The sequence below is a fragment of the Apus apus genome, chromosome 23, assembly GCF_020740795.1.
Source record: "Apus apus isolate bApuApu2 chromosome 23, bApuApu2.pri.cur, whole genome shotgun sequence".
In the NCBI taxonomy this organism is placed as follows: Eukaryota; Metazoa; Chordata; class Aves; order Apodiformes; family Apodidae; genus Apus; species Apus apus.
In genome coordinates this window covers 3,251,420-3,268,457 of record NC_067304.1, presented here as the reverse complement: position 1 = coordinate 3,268,457, position 17,038 = coordinate 3,251,420, and the positions used below count along the sequence as shown (strand labels likewise).

The 17,038-nt window shown below is 54.1% G+C and overlaps 1 protein-coding gene and 1 long non-coding RNA gene across 2 annotated transcripts; one reads left to right on the top strand and one right to left on the bottom strand.

The window, feature by feature from the left end:
• Positions 1-764: 764 nt before the first annotated feature.
• BAK1 (BCL2 antagonist/killer 1) lies at positions 765-15,292 on the bottom strand. The gene is made up of 6 exons (XM_051638968.1): positions 15,174-15,292; positions 11,239-11,352; positions 3,782-3,917; positions 3,509-3,652; positions 1,339-1,519; positions 765-869 (listed from the first exon to the last, which is right to left on the bottom strand). The coding sequence occupies exons 2-6, from the start codon at positions 11,318-11,320 to the stop codon at positions 765-767; spliced, it is 648 nt and encodes a 215-aa protein (XP_051494928.1). The 5' UTR covers positions 11,321-11,352; positions 15,174-15,292.
• LOC127393662 (uncharacterized) lies at positions 6,332-12,891 on the top strand. The gene is made up of 3 exons (XR_007891530.1): positions 6,332-7,442; positions 8,280-8,429; positions 11,633-12,891. It is a non-coding gene; the product is annotated as an uncharacterized LOC127393662 (long non-coding RNA).
• Positions 15,293-17,038: the final 1,746 nt, after the last annotated feature.

The window sequence follows — 17,038 nt, the reverse complement described above, 5'->3', positions numbered from 1 at the left end:
GCAGGGGGCTGTGAGGCTGCACCCCAGCACCTGCACCAGCCCTGGGAGCTGCAGGTCTCCAGGTTCAGGCTGTGGCAGGTGGGACCTGCCTGCCTGCACTGCCAGATGTTGCCAGCACCGTCAGGTCCCAGGTAGTTGGGTGTGTTTCTTTATAAAGGGGTAGGGATGCTTGTTAAAAGGGGAGAGAAGGCTCATGTAGTTGGGCTCAGAGAAGGTGAAAACAAGCCCCACATGGGCTTTTCTAATGCTGGCCTGCCCCTCCAGTGACTTAGACAACTGCAGCAACCAAGGCTGCAACCCCTCCTCACATAAAGGCATGGTCTATGTTTGCCATCAGCAAACAGGGAGCTCTGTCCCTGCCCAAAGAGTGGACAAGACCCACATACTCACACAGACACGCACACACTGGCGTTATTAAACAACACATTTGTTTCCCCAGACTCTTGACTCTGGAGGAGCCTGTTCTGCCCTGCTGCTGCATGCTGGGAGTGTCATGGGGAAGCTCTGTCCTCAGCAGCTAAGCAGGGCATGAAACAGACAACAAAGTTGAACCTTCTCCCTCAAAACTGCTTCTCTCCACAGCTCCTGGTGGTGCCTGCATAGATGGCAGAGACCCTGGGCCCTGTGGCAGGAGGGTCATAGGTCCAAGCTGCTCTCTATCTCAGAGGTTCCTTGAATTCCCCCTCTCTTGGGAGACGTCAATGCAGAGCAGAGAATTGAGAGAGAGCTTGGCTGGACCCCCCCAGCCTCTGCCCCCACGTCAGTCAGGACCTGAAGAAGCGTCGTACCACTAAGTGCCCCACCATGACCAGGGCCACCACCACCAGCATGTACTTCATGTAAACATTGTCCAGATCGAGTGCAGCCACCTGATGGGAAACAGAGAATCAGAATCACAGAGTGACCAAGGCTGGAAAAGACCTTTAAGATCATCAAGTCCAGCCTGTGACCTGACACCACCACGTCAGCCAGACCGTGGCACTAAGTGCCACCTCCAGCCTTTCCTTCAACACCTCCAGGGACGGTGCCTCCACCACTTCCCTGGAAAGTCCATTCCGATGTCTGATCACCCTCTCCGTGAGCAAGTACTTCCTAATATCCAACTTAAACCCTCCCTGGAGCAGTTCGAGGTCGTGCCCTCTTGTCTTGTTGCTCGTCACCTGGAAAAAAGATCCCATCCCCACCTGCCTACACCCTCCCTGCAGGGAGTAGAAGAGCGTGAGAAGGTCCCAGAAGAACCCGAGCACATTCCACCTGCCTGCAGATCTCCCCGACCCAGCAGTTCCCCAGGCAGGAGCACAGCTTCCCTCCCCTCCCCTGATCCCCCCCTGGGCTCACCCATCCTCCCTGCTGGGCGATCCAGCGGGCGATGCGGTTCCGGAGCATGAACTCGGCGACGTAGCGGGCGATCCTGCGCAGGAAGCCCGGGATGCCCTGCTGGTAGACGTGGAGGGCCATGCGGTAGCCGAAGCCCAGCAGCGCGATCACCCGCCCCCAGTTGATGCCGCTCTCAAACAAGCTGAAAAACAAAGCCCGTGGTCGGAGTCAATCCCTGCCACGATCCCTCCTCCCTGCAGCCACGGGCTCTCCAGCGGGTTGCAGAGCAGGGCTTTGAGATGGGGCTGCACCTCGCGGCGCATCCCAGCCATGCAGACCAGGGAGGATGTTCTGGGGCTGAGCGCGTGGCTGCCTGTATCCAGGAGGTGCTTTCAGAGCAAACGATCTCGGCCCCAACTGCTGTTCACCTCAGCCAGGTGGGTTAGGGATGTCCTAGGGAAAAGGAAATGTCCAAATCCTGTCGACAAAGCTACAGGGTCTGAATTGCTGGAGAGGAAGCTTTGGGAGGGTGGCTGCTGACCCGACACCTTCCAGCCCATCCTCAGCTGCCCACAGGTCCCATGTTTTCATGGACACAGTTATGAAACAAGGTAAAGCTGGAACTGGGGGTGGTTTAAGCCATCAGGCTGCAGGCACAGCAAGCTCAGCAGCTCCTGCACATGCAGCCAGGAGCAGGAACCTGCCTGTCCCAAAGCACGCCTTGCTTGTGCCCGGAAGTAAGGAAGTTTAAATAGATGTGAGGACAAAGCATGTCAGAACAGGATTTTCCCTTCTCCTGTATAGATGAACCTTTCCAAGACCAGAACCTGATCTGATCTTGCCTTAGTCTGAAACTCCCAAGGGCTGGGAGGGCTGAACAATGTGCCTGGTCGATGCCCACCGCTCCTGATCCAGGATTTGGTTGCTGGGGGCACAAAATGCTGTGGGCAGGTCTGACACTGATTTATCGAGACCAGTTTTTGAGGATCTTTTTTCCCCTGATTCCCAGCAAGACAAGCAAGGAAGAAAAAAAAAAGGAAAAAAAAAATATGTAAAAAGAGTAGATTCAGGCCCTGCTTTAATCTGGTGCTCTGGTCCTGGTGGTCCCTGCCTGCAGAGCTGACGGGAACTGTCTTCCCTGCAGAACCTTAGTGTGGAGCTGTCACCGTGCAGGAGAGGGAAGTTAGAGCCCGGGAAGGAACAACAGAGAAAGAGGCAGCACAAAGAGAGGGACAGATGTTAATTTACCTGTTTGCGGCGCGATAACCGCCTCAGGCTGGCAAAGCGGTGAGAGCAGCAGCGTGGCTTCCCCAGGAGAGGGAGCAGGAGGAGGACAGAAGAGAGGCCGTTAGACACACACACACCGAGCAGAGGGGGCACGGGGCTGTGTTCAGAGGAGCCACGGGAACCCAAGGGACCTGGGAACCCAGAGACTTTGGCTTCTCTCCTTGCTCTGCCAGAGGTCTTTTGCAGGACCCTGGGCAAAGCATTTAACGTGCCTTGTTTCCCTACAGACAGAGAGGGGTGATGGCTGAACCCCTTGATGGCCACCTTGATCCAAGCCTGTGCCTCAGGCAATCTGGGCAGTAAGTTGTCCTGGTGTTTGCCTTTGCTCTTCACCCTGCTGAACTGTGAGCGGGTGACCATCATCTGCAAGAGATGCAGGTCTGCAGAGCATCCCCCATCCTGAGTTACTCCAGTCCTGTTCCATGTGGATCATGCCAAGCACAACAGTATCTATCCATCCCCACAGCCTGCTCTGTGCCTCTGGAAAGCCTGGCCCATTGGGACTTCCCAGCTACCAAGCAGCAACAGGTCTGACTTGGTCCAGGGCTGGTCATACCCCTGAAGGGCAGGTGGGATGATCACTCGGTTACTGATGCACAGGCCACACTTCTCAGGCACATCCCCCAAATTTTCTGACCCAAATCAGCTTGTGCAAGGACGGTGAGATGATTGTCAGGTGAAGACAGTGCACAGGAGGAAAAGCAGGTGGGCAGAAAGCACAGGAACCATCACAGTGATGTTGTTGAGAGCTCAACCCAGGCGGTGGGTGAAGCTTGAGTGGACAAGATCTGTGTGCTGGGGCTGGGGAGGGGGCAAGGGTTTAACCAACTGCATGACAACCCCTCTGACCTTTCCTGGTCTCCTCCAGGCATCCAGCCCACACTGAGGGAGCTGGTGGTCTTACCTGGAGGCTATTCTGGTGAAGTACTCATAGGCATTCTCCTTGGTGGGCTGCAAGGACTTCAGCATGCAGCGAAACTCGGCGTCGTACCGCTCGTTGATGTCGTCACCGATGATGGCCAAGCGCTTCCCCACCTGGCTCCCCATGCTGCCCGGAGGGAAGAGCCATCAGGACAGGTCAGCAAGACCAGTAAGCGGGACAGAAGGGTGGGTCTGTAGTGGAGCCTGGCCCAGGACAGGGCTGAGGGTTGTGTGTTAGTTGGTGTCCGAGTCTTACCTGCCCAGCTCCTGCTGGATCTCCACAATCTCTGGGTCCACGGGCATTTCCTCCCCTCTCTCCTCTCTCTCCTGCTGGTAGCGGTGGAAGGCGTAGCTCCGAAACACCTCCTCTGTCTCCTCTGCCACCTGGTCTTCTGAAAGAGACAAGAGGGAGAGAAGTCAAGGGAGAAGCTCATCTCCCCACTCTCCCGAGTTGGAAAGAGACCATTCCCTCATTTCCAGCCTAAGTTTGTGCTGTTTGTATCAACACTGGCATTTTGCAGTAAAACAAAAAGAATCCAACATAGATTAGTTCTCAGAGAAGTAATTTTGAAGCCAGTCTTTGTTCCTAGGGGCACAGGCCCACCTTTTGAATCCATTTTTGGCAAGGGACAGCAACAGGACTGACACAACACAAACCAGATGTGCAAGTGCTTGTGCTTGGCAGCTCTCTCCACGTGGCTGCACCTCTTGGTGAGGGAACTGCTCAGCACAAACACGTTCACAAACCTTGGATCCAAACCTAAACTGGAGGCAAAGCTCAGCCTAATACTGCCCATCAACCAACAATCTGGTTTTGCAGTGTCACCAACAATGGTGCCCTCGCTTGGCATCAGCAGTGATGTGGTGATGAGAAGTTAAATTGGTCACTTTAGTAGAATAACTTGATGATTCAGTCACACATCACTGGTGTCACATACACCCATCAGCCCAGTAGCAGCAGTGCCAGGGCAGGGTTTGCAACTTCTGCATGGGCTGCTGGCAGGAACAGAGAGGAGAGGAGCTTTTGAGTAATTCAGACCCCAACCCAGACTGGTGACTCCCCATCCTGTGCTTGAGAGCAGGTAAACAGTCAGGTGATTAGGGGATGATGATGAGGAGACTAGAACATCTCTCTTATGAGGAAAGGCTGAGGGACTTGGGTCTTTTAAGTCCTGAGAAAACTGGGGGGGAATCTTATCAGTGCTTATCAGTACAAGGATTGCATGTGAGGAGGATGGAGCCAGTCTTTTTGCAGTGGTGCCCAGGGGCAGGACAAGGGGTAACAGGCACAAACTTGAACATAGGAAGTTCCATCTAAACATGAGGAGGAGCTTCTTTACTGTGAGGGTGACAAAGCACTGGAACAGGCAGCCCAGAGCAGTTGTGGAGTCTCTGGAGACATTCAAAACCATCCTGTGCAACCTGCTGTGGGTGACCCTGCTTTGGCAGGGGGGTTGAACTAGATGATCTCCAGAGGTCCCTTCCAACCCCAAACATTCTGTGATGACTTTGAGCTGAGTCCCTGCTCCCCACTGGCACTGCAGGAGAGGGAACACCCAAATCCCCTGCTCTGCTGACCCAGGGAGGCAATAAGCCCGCTGCCCAGGAGGCTGCAGCCAGGCAGGGGGTGAGCTGGAGCTGGTTTGGGTGCCACAGCTTCCTTCCCCCAGCCCTGCACACCAGAAAGGCTGAACACACCAAGCCCTCCGGGTTCAGCGGGGGGACGTGTCTCTGTGGTAGCGTCACCCAGCTCCGCGCCCGCAGGAAGCGCGTCAGGAGCAACCGGCGCCAACAAGCGCGGGTGCAAACAGCTCAGGCTGCAGCCCCACACCTGTGTCCCCTGTGCCCAGGCTGCTCCGGGAGCAGCAAGGGTCTGGATCTGCCCCCTCGGGAGCAGGGAGCCCCCAGTGAGGTGTTTCTGTCCCGTAGGCACCATGGAGACCGATACCTTATCACACGCGTTACGTTGCTGCTGGGGAAAGCACCCGGTCTGTCATGGGGTGTCTTTGACTAGAGCTCAGTTTCAGCTGGCTCCAGGAGCAATATGGGCTGCAGCACCAGGTCCTAAGCAGCAGCAGCCCAGGGCTCAGGGGCAGCTGGCCCTGAGGTCCCCATAACATGGTTCTTCCCCATTTCTTTTCTAAGATGCAAAATGTTTAGGGATCAGAAATGGTACGGACAGATCAGAGCCCTGCTCCTTTGACAGGGTCTCACCACTCAGAGTGGAGATTCACAGACACTAAACGAGGTAAGTGAGCTGCTCTGGGGAATGTCAGAAGTGCAGAACCCTGCAGACCTCTGGGTTTAGGTGATGGTTCTGCAAGGCTTGCTGGTGACATGCAGCAGACCAGCACATCTGCACCAGCAACACTGTCCAGCAGCAGTACAGCTCCCTGCAGCCAACCCAGCTAAAACCCTTTCCCAGCATCCCAGTGTAACCACTGCTCAGACTGGCCACACAGATCTCTGCCCACTGGAAAGTGCATTTCCAATGCAGAGATGCTCCTGCCTGAGCAATGTCCCAGGACTGGGACATGAGGACCTGGCCTGATGGACACAGCTTTGTAAAACCCGCTCTCCAAGCCTCCAAAACATGCCACGTTGTTGGTCACCAAGCTTCTCCAGATGGACACATCAACATGGCCCACTGAGGCTCCAGGGAGATGGGCCCAGCCCCGGATGGGGTGCAGGGAAGGGAGAGGACTCAGGTTACACCGACTGCAGGTTGGGTGAATAAAGGTGAAGGGAAGCGACAAACCCTGGTCGCTGTGTTTTCAGGGGCTTGTTTTTTGTTTTGCAGGACCAGGTTTATTTGGTGATAAACAAATCCCACCTTCCGGAGGAGCCAGTGGCTCCACCGAGAGCCAGAAAACGAAACTGACTGACTCACAGTTTCAGCAAGAGGCAGGGTAAACACACTGCCAGAATCAAAGAGGAAGTACATGTACAAAAAAAAAAAAGCCTGGTTATAATTACCCCAGGCACTCTTTTTAGTAACACAAGGACAAGAGAACATATTTTTTTGCCCCCAGGTCCTCACTCATGGCACTCACTGGGACCATCTCCAGGTCTCTCCCACTTGAAGGAAGAGGATCTGGATCAAGCTTTGCCTTGTGAACTCCCAGTACCAGCAGAGCAGAGTGGTTTGGGGCTCCTCAGGCATCTTTTGGCTCCCTGTGGGATCCCTGGGGCTGTGTTATGGGGCCTCATGAGCTGGTGTGAACCCCCACACTGCCAGGGAAAACCTGCTCCACTTCTGCTGCATGGAGCAGAGTCCTTGTTGTCTTTGGTCCCCAGGACACTCTCAACATCCAGACCAGTCCTACCCCACCAGGACACCCACTGCAGCCCCCATTGAGCAGACCTCAGCCAGTCTCAAACGTGCAACATCTGGATTTCTCTGCAAGATCCTTTATTTCTCACCTGGAGAGCAGCTGTGCTACAGTCAAAACTGGCAGGTCTCACTGAAGTTATCCATCAGACCTTGCTACAACTAAAGTAAAGAACCCTGCTGCAGACTGGGATAGTGACAGATGCAACCTGGCATCATCCCTTTGGATCCCTCAGGAGCCAGGCAGCACCTACACTGAGAGGTGCATCTGTTTACACAGAGGGAAATATCCAGCCTGAGAACACCATCTGGCTTCAAAGGGAGAAGACAGCTCCAGGGAACCAAGAATAGTCTCTGGAGATTTCTGCCTCGAAGGGAAGCTTGACTTCACCTCATGGTAGCTGCAATTCAAGCGTGGGATGAGCAGCACCTGCGTTAATGGATCTGGATTAGCTTCCACGAGGCAAGGAAGCACCTTGTGAAACCTACAGCAATGCCACCCAGATCAAAGGCTGATCAACCTGATAGTGCATCATGCTGGCATGATCCTGCACAGCTTCCACCCAAGAGCAGAGTTCCTGGACAGGTAAATGGAAAACTGCCTTCCCCAGAGGCACCTGCATGTCACAAAGCCCTTCCCCTCCTTCTGCTCTTTAGAACAAGTATCTTCCCACCCAAAAGAGGAGCAATATTCTCACACAGCCTCTCTGCAGAGCTAATTGGCAAACACTCTTTGTTTTAAGATAGAAAAATAATCAATCATTAAGGGAGATTTTCTGTTTCAGATACTGGACTCAAGAAATCTGCATTAATTCTTACATTCAGTGGTGTTTACAACTAATTAACAACAAGTTGAAGTGACAGATTCACAGTGTGCAGCTGGCCTCTTCTTCTAGCTTAACCCCTTAAGGACTCTCCACAGTGTCCCACCAACACACCCAGAGAGAAAGGCCTGCAGCAGGGGCTGAGGGCTGCAGCAAGGTGTTGCTCTGGTTCTTTGCTGCCCAAGCTGAGACCTGTCCCATATTTGCAAAGGGATCCCAGCACTCAGTGGGATGCTTGAGATGGGTGGGCACCTCAGCTCTGCCAACCTATCTCCCTTTGCCCCACCAAGTTTTTCATAAAAAGATTTCCTGGGGCATCCTTTGCAGGCCAGAGCTGAGGAGTCACGAGGCAATGCCAGAGCAGAGTCACTTCCCAGCACAGTCATCAGAAGGGTGACTTTATTTTTTAGTTTTCTTTTAAAAAGGAAAACCACACATTGGTGGCAGATGCAGCTAAACGGGAAGTCTAATACTTTGTGTCTGTACTGGAGACACGAGCAAAGTGTGCTAAAATGGTTTTGGCTGCTCTACAGAATGTATGAGATCCCAGGCTTAAACAGGCAGCTCACTTTTTCCAATTTTTCCTACTCATTTTGCAGGCAGTCTTGGAGCTGAAGACACAGAGATGCTCACAAGTGTGTGGGTAACGTCCCGAAGCAACTATTGATCAGCTCATGACTTGCTTCACATGCAACATGAAGTCCAGAGCTGAGACAAACAACTCAGGACCTAACCTCACGCCTCTTGAGGTAGGTTACATGAACTGAGTATTAAACCCACACAGACAGATGAGAAAGCCTGGGTGATGTGAGGACGGGGCAGTGCAAACTGGGAGTCAGGATGGGCAGCCCTGACACCTTGGACATCCTTGCAAAGAATCCCACCAAAGCTCTCTCCATTTCCCCAGTCCTAGTAAGTGGATGCAGTGACACAAAGTTAACCAAGTGCTTTGGGATTCCAGCTAACATGGTCCCCACAGGAGCTAAGTGTGACCACAGAAACAGTATTTTCATCAGGTGGACTAGCCCCTCTGCAGCAGGGGCAGCTGAGCTGCTTTGGGCACAGTTGCCTGCAGGTGTGATGCCATCCATGGCTTGTCCCACAAATCTGAGCCTTGATGGAATTATCCAAGCCATTCCCATAGCTGTGTGCATCCCCTGGCAGCAGGTCTGAACAGGGAGGCACTGCCACCCCCACGTTACGGATGGGAACTGAAGGAGGGCAAGGTTCCACTTCTGAAGTGTGAGCCCTGTTCCCTGAGCTCAGCTCAGCACCCTTGGGGCTGGGCCTCCCACCCCCCCTCCTGCAATGTTTGTTCCCCTTTGCATGACTCTTCATGAGCTGAGTTGCTCCTCCTCCTCTTCATCACGTACAGCCAGGAGTATCCAGCTCCTGCCTTTGTCTACAATGCCCTAAAAACACCCCAAGTGCAAATTCCCACCCAGCCTAGACAGAAGCAGCAGCATCTTGTCCATGCCCTGGGCAACAGCTGGTACAACAAGGGCTGAGAATGATGCTCAAGCAACTCCTTGAACAGCAAATAAATCTCTTCCCTCCCTCCCACATCCAACAACAAACAAACAGACCAAGTGAGCCCTAAAAGAAAACCAGGCTTAACACCTGTTGACAAGAGCCTTCTTCCACCCTGTCATCCATAGAACACCTTGGTGGAAAATGCTCATTTCTGCTGCCATTGGAGTCCCTGAGGCTTCTGCCTAAAAGGAGCACAGAGGTCCCACCTCCAAATTCCCCCCTGCCTGAGTTTTGGGAAGCAGAGGGATGCTAGTGCTGCCAGTAAGTGTTCACAGGCTTACAGGAAGCGTGACTGTAAAGCAGTGTGGTTAGAGCTCAGGGCCTGATCCTCTCACTGGTTTTCACATCAGCATCTCATTGGTCTCAACAGGAAATCAGCATATGTAAACAACTGCTCTTAGTATTTATTTCCATACCCTGTAGACTTTGGTAAGGGAAGGACAAGGGATTTTTTCTTCCAGTGTATTCATGCAGGGTCTAGCCCAAATGGTACTCTGAGATGGAGAGGAGTCCAGGCAATACCAGAGTATAAATAACATTATCAGGCCAATAAAACAGCTCTGAGCTGGATCTGAGCTCAAGTGTATAAACATTTAGGTATAGCTTCTGATCTCATTATTGACAGAGCTGCAGTGACTCAGCCTTATTTACAAGTCCACCTGTAAAACAGGTTAAGAAGTCATCTGTGTTTAACAGCTTTCTGTGCAGAGGCATTTTATCATTTTGGGATGAAACGGGAGCTGAGGTTTTTCCTGAGTTCCTTTCGGCCCTGTTCCCAGTTTCACCCATTAGTGTGAAGCACAATTACACAGTCTGCTGGGCTCAGCACACAGGAGAAATGGCCTGAGCTGCTCCTGAACGTTGTGGAGCTGTAACTTTTCATCACTGCCCTGCCAGGGCACACTGGAGACCAGATTTCACAGAATCACAGAATGGCTGGGGTTGGAAGGGACCTCTAGAGATCAGCAGGTCCAACCCCCCTGCCAGAGCAGGATCACCACAGAGTCTAGGGCAGGTCACACAGAAACCAGACAGGTCTTGGAAGTCCCCAGAGGAGACTCCACAACCTCTCTGGGCAGCCTGTCCCAGTGCTCTGTAACCCTCAGAGTAAAGAAGTTTTTCCTCATGTTGAGGTGGAATTTCCTGTGCTTTAGTTTGCATCCATTGTCCCTTATCCTATAACAGGGCACAACTGAAAAGAGAGCCCCTCCTTCCTGACACGTTCAGATATTTATAGACATTAATAAGATCCCCCCTCAGTCTTCTCTTAGCCAGACTAACCAGCCTCAGGTTTCTCAGCCTTTCCTCATATGACAGACATTCCAGTCCCTTAATCATCCTTGTAGCCTCTGTTGGACTCTCTCAAGTAAATCCCTGTCCCTCTTGAACCAGGGAGCCCAGAACTGGACACAATACTCCAGATGTGGTCTCACTAGGGCAGAGGAGAGGAGGAGAAAAACCTCCCTTGACCTGCTGGACACAGACGCAGCAAGACTGAAACCAACTGCCTGACACCAGGCATGTTTTTATATGACTTTTAAACATCAAGCACCTTTCACTCTCTTGTGCTTAGGGAGGGGAAAGTCAACGACAAAAGGCACCAGCCGTGCCTCTTGCAGCCAGCTGGGGTGATCTGCCCCACCAGCCCCTGTGCCCACACAGAGCTGCCAGCCTGCCCCAGCCCTGCAGTTCCCTGCACACTGCTTTCCCTGTGCCTTTCAAGCCCCCCTTGCTGCCCACCCTGCTAACCCAGTGCCAGGCATCCCCCAAAAGCACCGAGCGTGTGCTCTCCCTGCTCAGCTCAGCATCACTTTGTGGACCTGATTTGTTATCCCAGTCCTGCAAAAGGCCCTGGAGGTATGAAAAAAAAAAAACCCAAACAAACCACAACATCTTCTCAAAGAAACGCGGGAGGGGAAAAAAGGGGGGAGAAAAAAAGAGAAAGAAAAAAAAGAAGGAAAAAAAAAAAAAAGAATGGGCTGAAAATGCTTCTTCCTCCCCTGAACATCAGAGCAAGGTTTTTACCTGAGTTGAGCTCCTGTGACATCCTGCGCCCGCTGCTGCCCCGGTGTCCCCGCGGTGGGTCACCCTCGTTCCCTGAGGCCATTGCAGAGAGATGCTTGGGAGTATCAGCTTCACCTGGAATGACAAGAGACAGTCAGCCCACCAGGTGATGGACACTGGAGCCTCGCAGCCCCCTTCCCCCTCACACACCTCCCAGGCTTAGCCTTAGGAAGCCCCTTTGGCTGAGCCAAACGCTGGGAGGAGAACTGCTGCCTGGTTTTCTGGCTGCCAGAACCCTGGCTCCTCCCTTCCCAGCACTCTGGCTCCTCCCTTCCCGGCACGCTCACTCCCTGATTCCTGGCCACACCAAGTCCCTTGCCTGGATTTTTTCCCCTCTTCCTGATTGTCTTCGCAGGAACGTGTTTGCCAACAGTCAGATCCCAGAAGCGGGAAGTCACCCAAGTCCCGGCTCCACCACCTCCTCACCCTGGCTGGAAACCAGCGAGCGATCCTGCCCTGCTCAGTCAGTGCCCTGGGCTCCACTTGCCCTTACTCAGCCCAGACAGTGTCTGCAACAGCTCCACGCTGGGATGAGAGCAAAAATCAGAGCACGAAGGGCTCTAGGCTCCCTGCCTGCAGCCAGAGATGGTGTCTAGGAGCTGAGCCATCGGGCTCTGCTGCTCCCCAAAACGCTGTGACCGACCTGCAGCCGCGACAGCTCTAAGCACAGCAAGAGCAAACCAACCCGTGCCCACACCAACCTGCACCCACAGTGCCTGTGTCTCCTTGCAAGCACCACCTCCAGCTTGTTTTCCACAACTTCTGCAAGAGATGAGCCCTCTGGTTTCCTAAATCCAGAGGCCCTAATTCCTCCTGTCCTTTACGTTTCCTATTCTGAGCTCCACTCAGAATAAGAAAGTGAAATGAGACCCAAAGACACGGCCCATATTGCCCGTGAACTTCACAGGTGCCCTAGACCAGTAGTTCAGGGCTCTTTGCAGCTCCTTTACCTCCCTCTGCTCGTTGCTCTGACCTCACCCCCTGGTTTTTGCAGAGAAGGAAGCGAAGCCAGCAGTTATTATCAGGGTTAGAGACAGATTGTTGCAGCTCATGGCCCTGCTTGGCATGCCCGTACATGTTCCCCTGGCCAGACTTCCACAGGGCTAAACTGGTGGGTTTTCTGATTTGCACCTTGAGGACATATTGACACCCAGAAATGTAAATTGTATGGCGAGCAAAAAATTTTGAAAAGCACTGGTTCTGGATAAATAACCACCTATGTCAAGATTAGAAGTGCAACACGTGGTCCAAGCTTAGAACTTCACACTGAAGGTTATTCAGAAGACAAAATAAGTTGAGACCATAAATGGTAAAAGTTCAGCCTGCAGTCAAGGTGGGGATGGGGGCTGGAAATGCAAAGCTCCCCAGCCTGGCTTAGAAAGCCCTCATGTATTTGCATAGCTGCATTCAGGGAGCCCGAGCTGCAGTGACACACAGATGGAGATGCTGTTTTTTCCTACATGCCTCCGAGGACAGGATTTCCCTTTTCCTCCCCAACCTCAAACATCCCCATCCACGGAAAAGCTGAAAACATGATGAGGATTGGCAGCTGGGACTGAGGGTAAAGCTGGGAGCAGAGATCCCACGTGGCCAGATCAGCAGAGGCCCGGGCTCCAGAGCTGCTCTTCTCTGCTCTGGGATGAGCTGGAGACAGCTCAGGGAGTGCTTTGAGCTGATGGATGTGCCTCTGTCCCCTCCTCCAAAGAGGAAACCCTTCCACACTTCATCTCATCCCCTCCTCAGTTGCTGAGCAAGGCTACAGCCCCAGCCCACCTGGCATGGGAAGGCCTCGTGTCCTCAAGGGGAAGCAAGACCAGACTCAGAGCAGCTCTTTGGAGCTGCTGGGTAAGCAAAGCAGAGTGAATTTCTACCACGCTTCGCACTGCTCCATCCCGAGGCTGCCCTGAGGCCTTGGGGAGGATGCAGACACATCCTAAGAGTTCAGCTGCCTCTGGAGCTTTTACAGTTTGGTCTGTAGGTGCAACCAATTGTGTTTCACATCAACCCACTGTGACCCAGACCTCAGCCATGAGTAACAGGGAATTTTGGATGCAGACCTGACTGCCCAGCATGAAGGTTGGCTAGTGAGCACAGGGCCTGAGATGCAGCTGACTCATGTGATTCCTCACCTTGCCAAACCCTTAAGAAGTGGCAGGCTGTGACTGTGGCTGTCACTGAAGAGGAACTTTCATTTTCAGTTTCCTTCTCAATATAGTTTCTTGCAGTGCTTTCCTCTCTTGCAACACAGGGCACCACAGCCCTTTGCACACAGGCACGTGTGAGACTGGCAGCTACATCCTTGTCACCAGGCTGCTGGTCCCCAACCTGCTCCTTGGGGAGGACCCTAAACTCCTCCTGCAAACCAAGATAGCTCACTGCCAGTCTCTGCTGGGGGTGAAAGTTTCTCAGATCACCCTCTCTGTTATCAGGAACGCTGCTGCCCGTGTTCCTCCTGCTTCCCAGCCCAATGCCCCTCTGATTTGCCCCACTGTCCCTGTAAATACTGTGCTGGAAGGGAGCAGGGAGGGGCACAAAGGAGGATATGACACCCACACACTTAAAGACAGCCCAAGGCTGCAGAAAATGAAGGCTCTCCAGGGCCTGAGACAGGGCTTAAGAAGGAGTTTGGGGGAGCTGCAGTCAAAAGATTCAGCTCCACCCTGAATTTTTGGTCTTGTAGGAGGCCACAAAGTGTTAAAAAGCAGCAGACAGCACCTGGGATGTGGATTTAGCACCACCACTAAGGTGGCACAGGAGCTGTACCTTTATTGATGAGCACATGCCACGCAAAGAAGCAGCCTTCCTGGAACCTGCCAGCCTTTCCTACTGAAAAAAAAGACCTTTGCCTCAGCTGTTTCTCATTTCACCCTCATGTCCTTTGCCTAAAGGTCTTTGACACATTTCCTGTGTGCCCTCATGACACACTCACCACTTCTAACTTTTCTCCAAAGGAAAGTGCTGGGGTGCAGGGAAGGTGATGGGACTGGCCCGGAGGCAGAATCACAAGCTGCAGGGGGGGAGAGGAGCAGCTGTAATCCCTATGAATGAGCCTGGCTGTGGGGCTCTGAAGTTACCCCCTGACATTGTATGAAGATCCTGTTCCAGGAAATGCATGGAGCATCCTCTGGGACCAGCATTTCACCAGTCTGGCCCGGGGCCCGTGTATGGGGATGATTCCATCATGCAGTGTGCAGGGCAGCTAACTTTCTCCAGGACTGAAATCCCACAGGATTTCCAGTGCCCCACTGCCATCCCTGCCTGGACAGGGCAGGACCAGCTCCACTCCCCTCAGCTCGGCCTGGAGGAGCAGACAGGTGAGCTTGCCCAGTTGGGTGTTTACCCACCCAGCCGTGGCAGCCAGGGTCCCCCCACAGCACCACGTCCCAGGGGTCCCCAGTGCTGCTGGGCGGGCAGGCAGGGCTGCCTGTGTCTGAGCTCACAGCCCAGAACAGGGTGAAACGGATGTCACCCTGCTCCTCAGGGTGGCACGACCCTTCCCACCGGCCCTGACCCCCCACCCGAGCTGGCAGGGGGGGCTGGCTGCGCTGTCACCGCCCGGCCCCGGCAAGGGGTGAGGAGGGAAATCCCCAGCTGGAGAAAAGACGATTGAAAGAGGCGCCAGTTCCCTCTTTGGGGCCACTTTCTGCTCCGAGCGAGACCTTTCAGCCCCGGCCCAGCTACCGCACCCCCCGCAGCGCTGCTTGCCGAGCTACCCCCGGCTATTTTCTCCCGGTCTCCCCTCCCGGGGCTCCCGGGGCATCCCCCCCTCCCGGGGCTCCCGGGGCATCCCCCCCTCCCCGGCTCACGGCAGGGCCCGGTGAATAACCACAACTCATCCCGGGGCAGGTTTCTGGGGCAGGAGAGGGGTGTTTGGGGGGGTGTTCCCCGTTACTCACCGCGTCCCGTTGGGGACCAGGCGGGCCGGGATGTCCCGGGGGAGCTACCGCATCCCGGCGGGGAGCTGCTCCATCCCCTGCGCTTCCCTTCCTGCCTCCTCCCCGCAGCGCGGCGCGGGGGAAGGAAGCGAGCAGGGCCGGGAGGAGGAGGGAAAAAGAAGAGAGAGAGAGGAAAAAAAAAATAGAAACCCAACCCCAGACCATAGATGCGGAGCCGGGCAGGGCTCAGCTCCCTCTAGAGGCACCTTCCCGGGGCCGGGGCGTGGGAAAGCGGCTGCGCTCCGTGCGGGGCTGGGGGGGATGGAGCCGGGGGCTCCGGGGCTCCCCGAGGGGTTCCGGGGCTCCCCGGGGGGTTCCGGGGGTGGGGGGGAGGCTGTGACATGGCCTGGCTGCGGGGCGGGGGGCAGCTCAGGGGGGTTGGCTGGGTGCGGGTTGGGGGCTGCTCTGCTGAGCCCCCCCCGCCCCGAATCGTTCTGGTTGGAAAAGACCCGTTTAAGATCATCGCGTTAAGGGGCGGCAGATCTTTAAGAGGGCACATCCCAGCCCAGCACCCTGCTCGGCGCGATTTCCTGGGAGAGTTGGGCGTCTCTGTGGCTTCTCCAGGGATTTTTATCATCTTTTTTTTTTATGGGAAGGCTGTGGGAGCTCAGCACGGTCTCTTTGCCCTCTGCCGGGTTCCCCAGCAGGTAGGGCCAGGAGCCCTGTTCACGTCATTCTTAGAGAATCTGGGGTTTCTAGTAGGAAACTTCTGAGTTGATTCTCCAGAAAAAAGAAAAAGAAAAAGAAAAAAAAGTCACAGGTGTTTCACACCCAGTGATTTAGAAAACTTGAAATCCACCAGGATTCAGAAAAATCCCCGTGGCTGGAGGGGAAAGGGTGTGATTCACCCTGGGGAGCAAGGATAGTTTTGCTGGAAGTGGCTTTTCAGCTCTGCAAGCAGCCCCAGCTGCTTTTCCTCACCTCCCTCCTTGGGACACTGCCAGAGACTTCACTGGTGGTGGTGAAAAATGCCAGATAAGCAGAGGTTTGGGACTGGGAAAAATGCCTGGCTGCTAATTATCAAATTACCTGTCTGTCCAGTGGTAGGACCCTGCTCATACCTCGGGTGACATGCCCTCTGCTATGCTCCCTGCACAGAGCCCAACAGAGAGATTTTGGAATTCTTGACTTATTTGGCTGAGCTTTGCTGGGGAAAATGGGCTCTTGGCTGCAGAGGGTCCCGCTCTGGCTCCTGAGATGCCCTCTCCCCTTGGAGGTGGGGGCTGCTGGGGACGTGGCCTTGGCAGAGCTTTCTGAAGGTGGAAGGTGCATCAAGACCAGTGGGAAGCAGGTTGGGGAGAGTGAGGAAAAGGATGCTGGAAGTGACTGTGGGGGCCAGAAGAGACGTGCCCTGGCCAGAGGTGGCTTTCCATGGGGTGAGGTTGATCATGGAGAAGAGGAAGGTGAGGAATCAGCTGATGGGGGCTGTCCCCATCAGCTGGGTAACTAGTGAGCTGAGCTCCTCCCAGCATGTGCTTGCAGGGAAACTCCTGGTTTTGGGGGGAGGCTTGAGGTCTTACCGTGAACCTCAACTCTGAACTCACCTTGGGGTGAGTTTTGGTGGTGAATGTAGCAGTGGTGGCTGCTTGGGTCTGAGTGTCCCTGCCCCTGGGATACCCCTGTGCTCCTGCTGTCATGCACAGCTGGTGTGACGTGTGGTTTTAGGCTGAACACTGGCACAGCACCTCTGCAAGATGAATCCCATCCATCTCTCCACCATATTGCACCCATCTGGGTTGTTCCTGATTCTCACCATTCTATATTTAGCATCTCTTAGTATCACCTCATTAGGTGGCAGTGCTGGTGAGAACTTCTGCAAAAAGCAA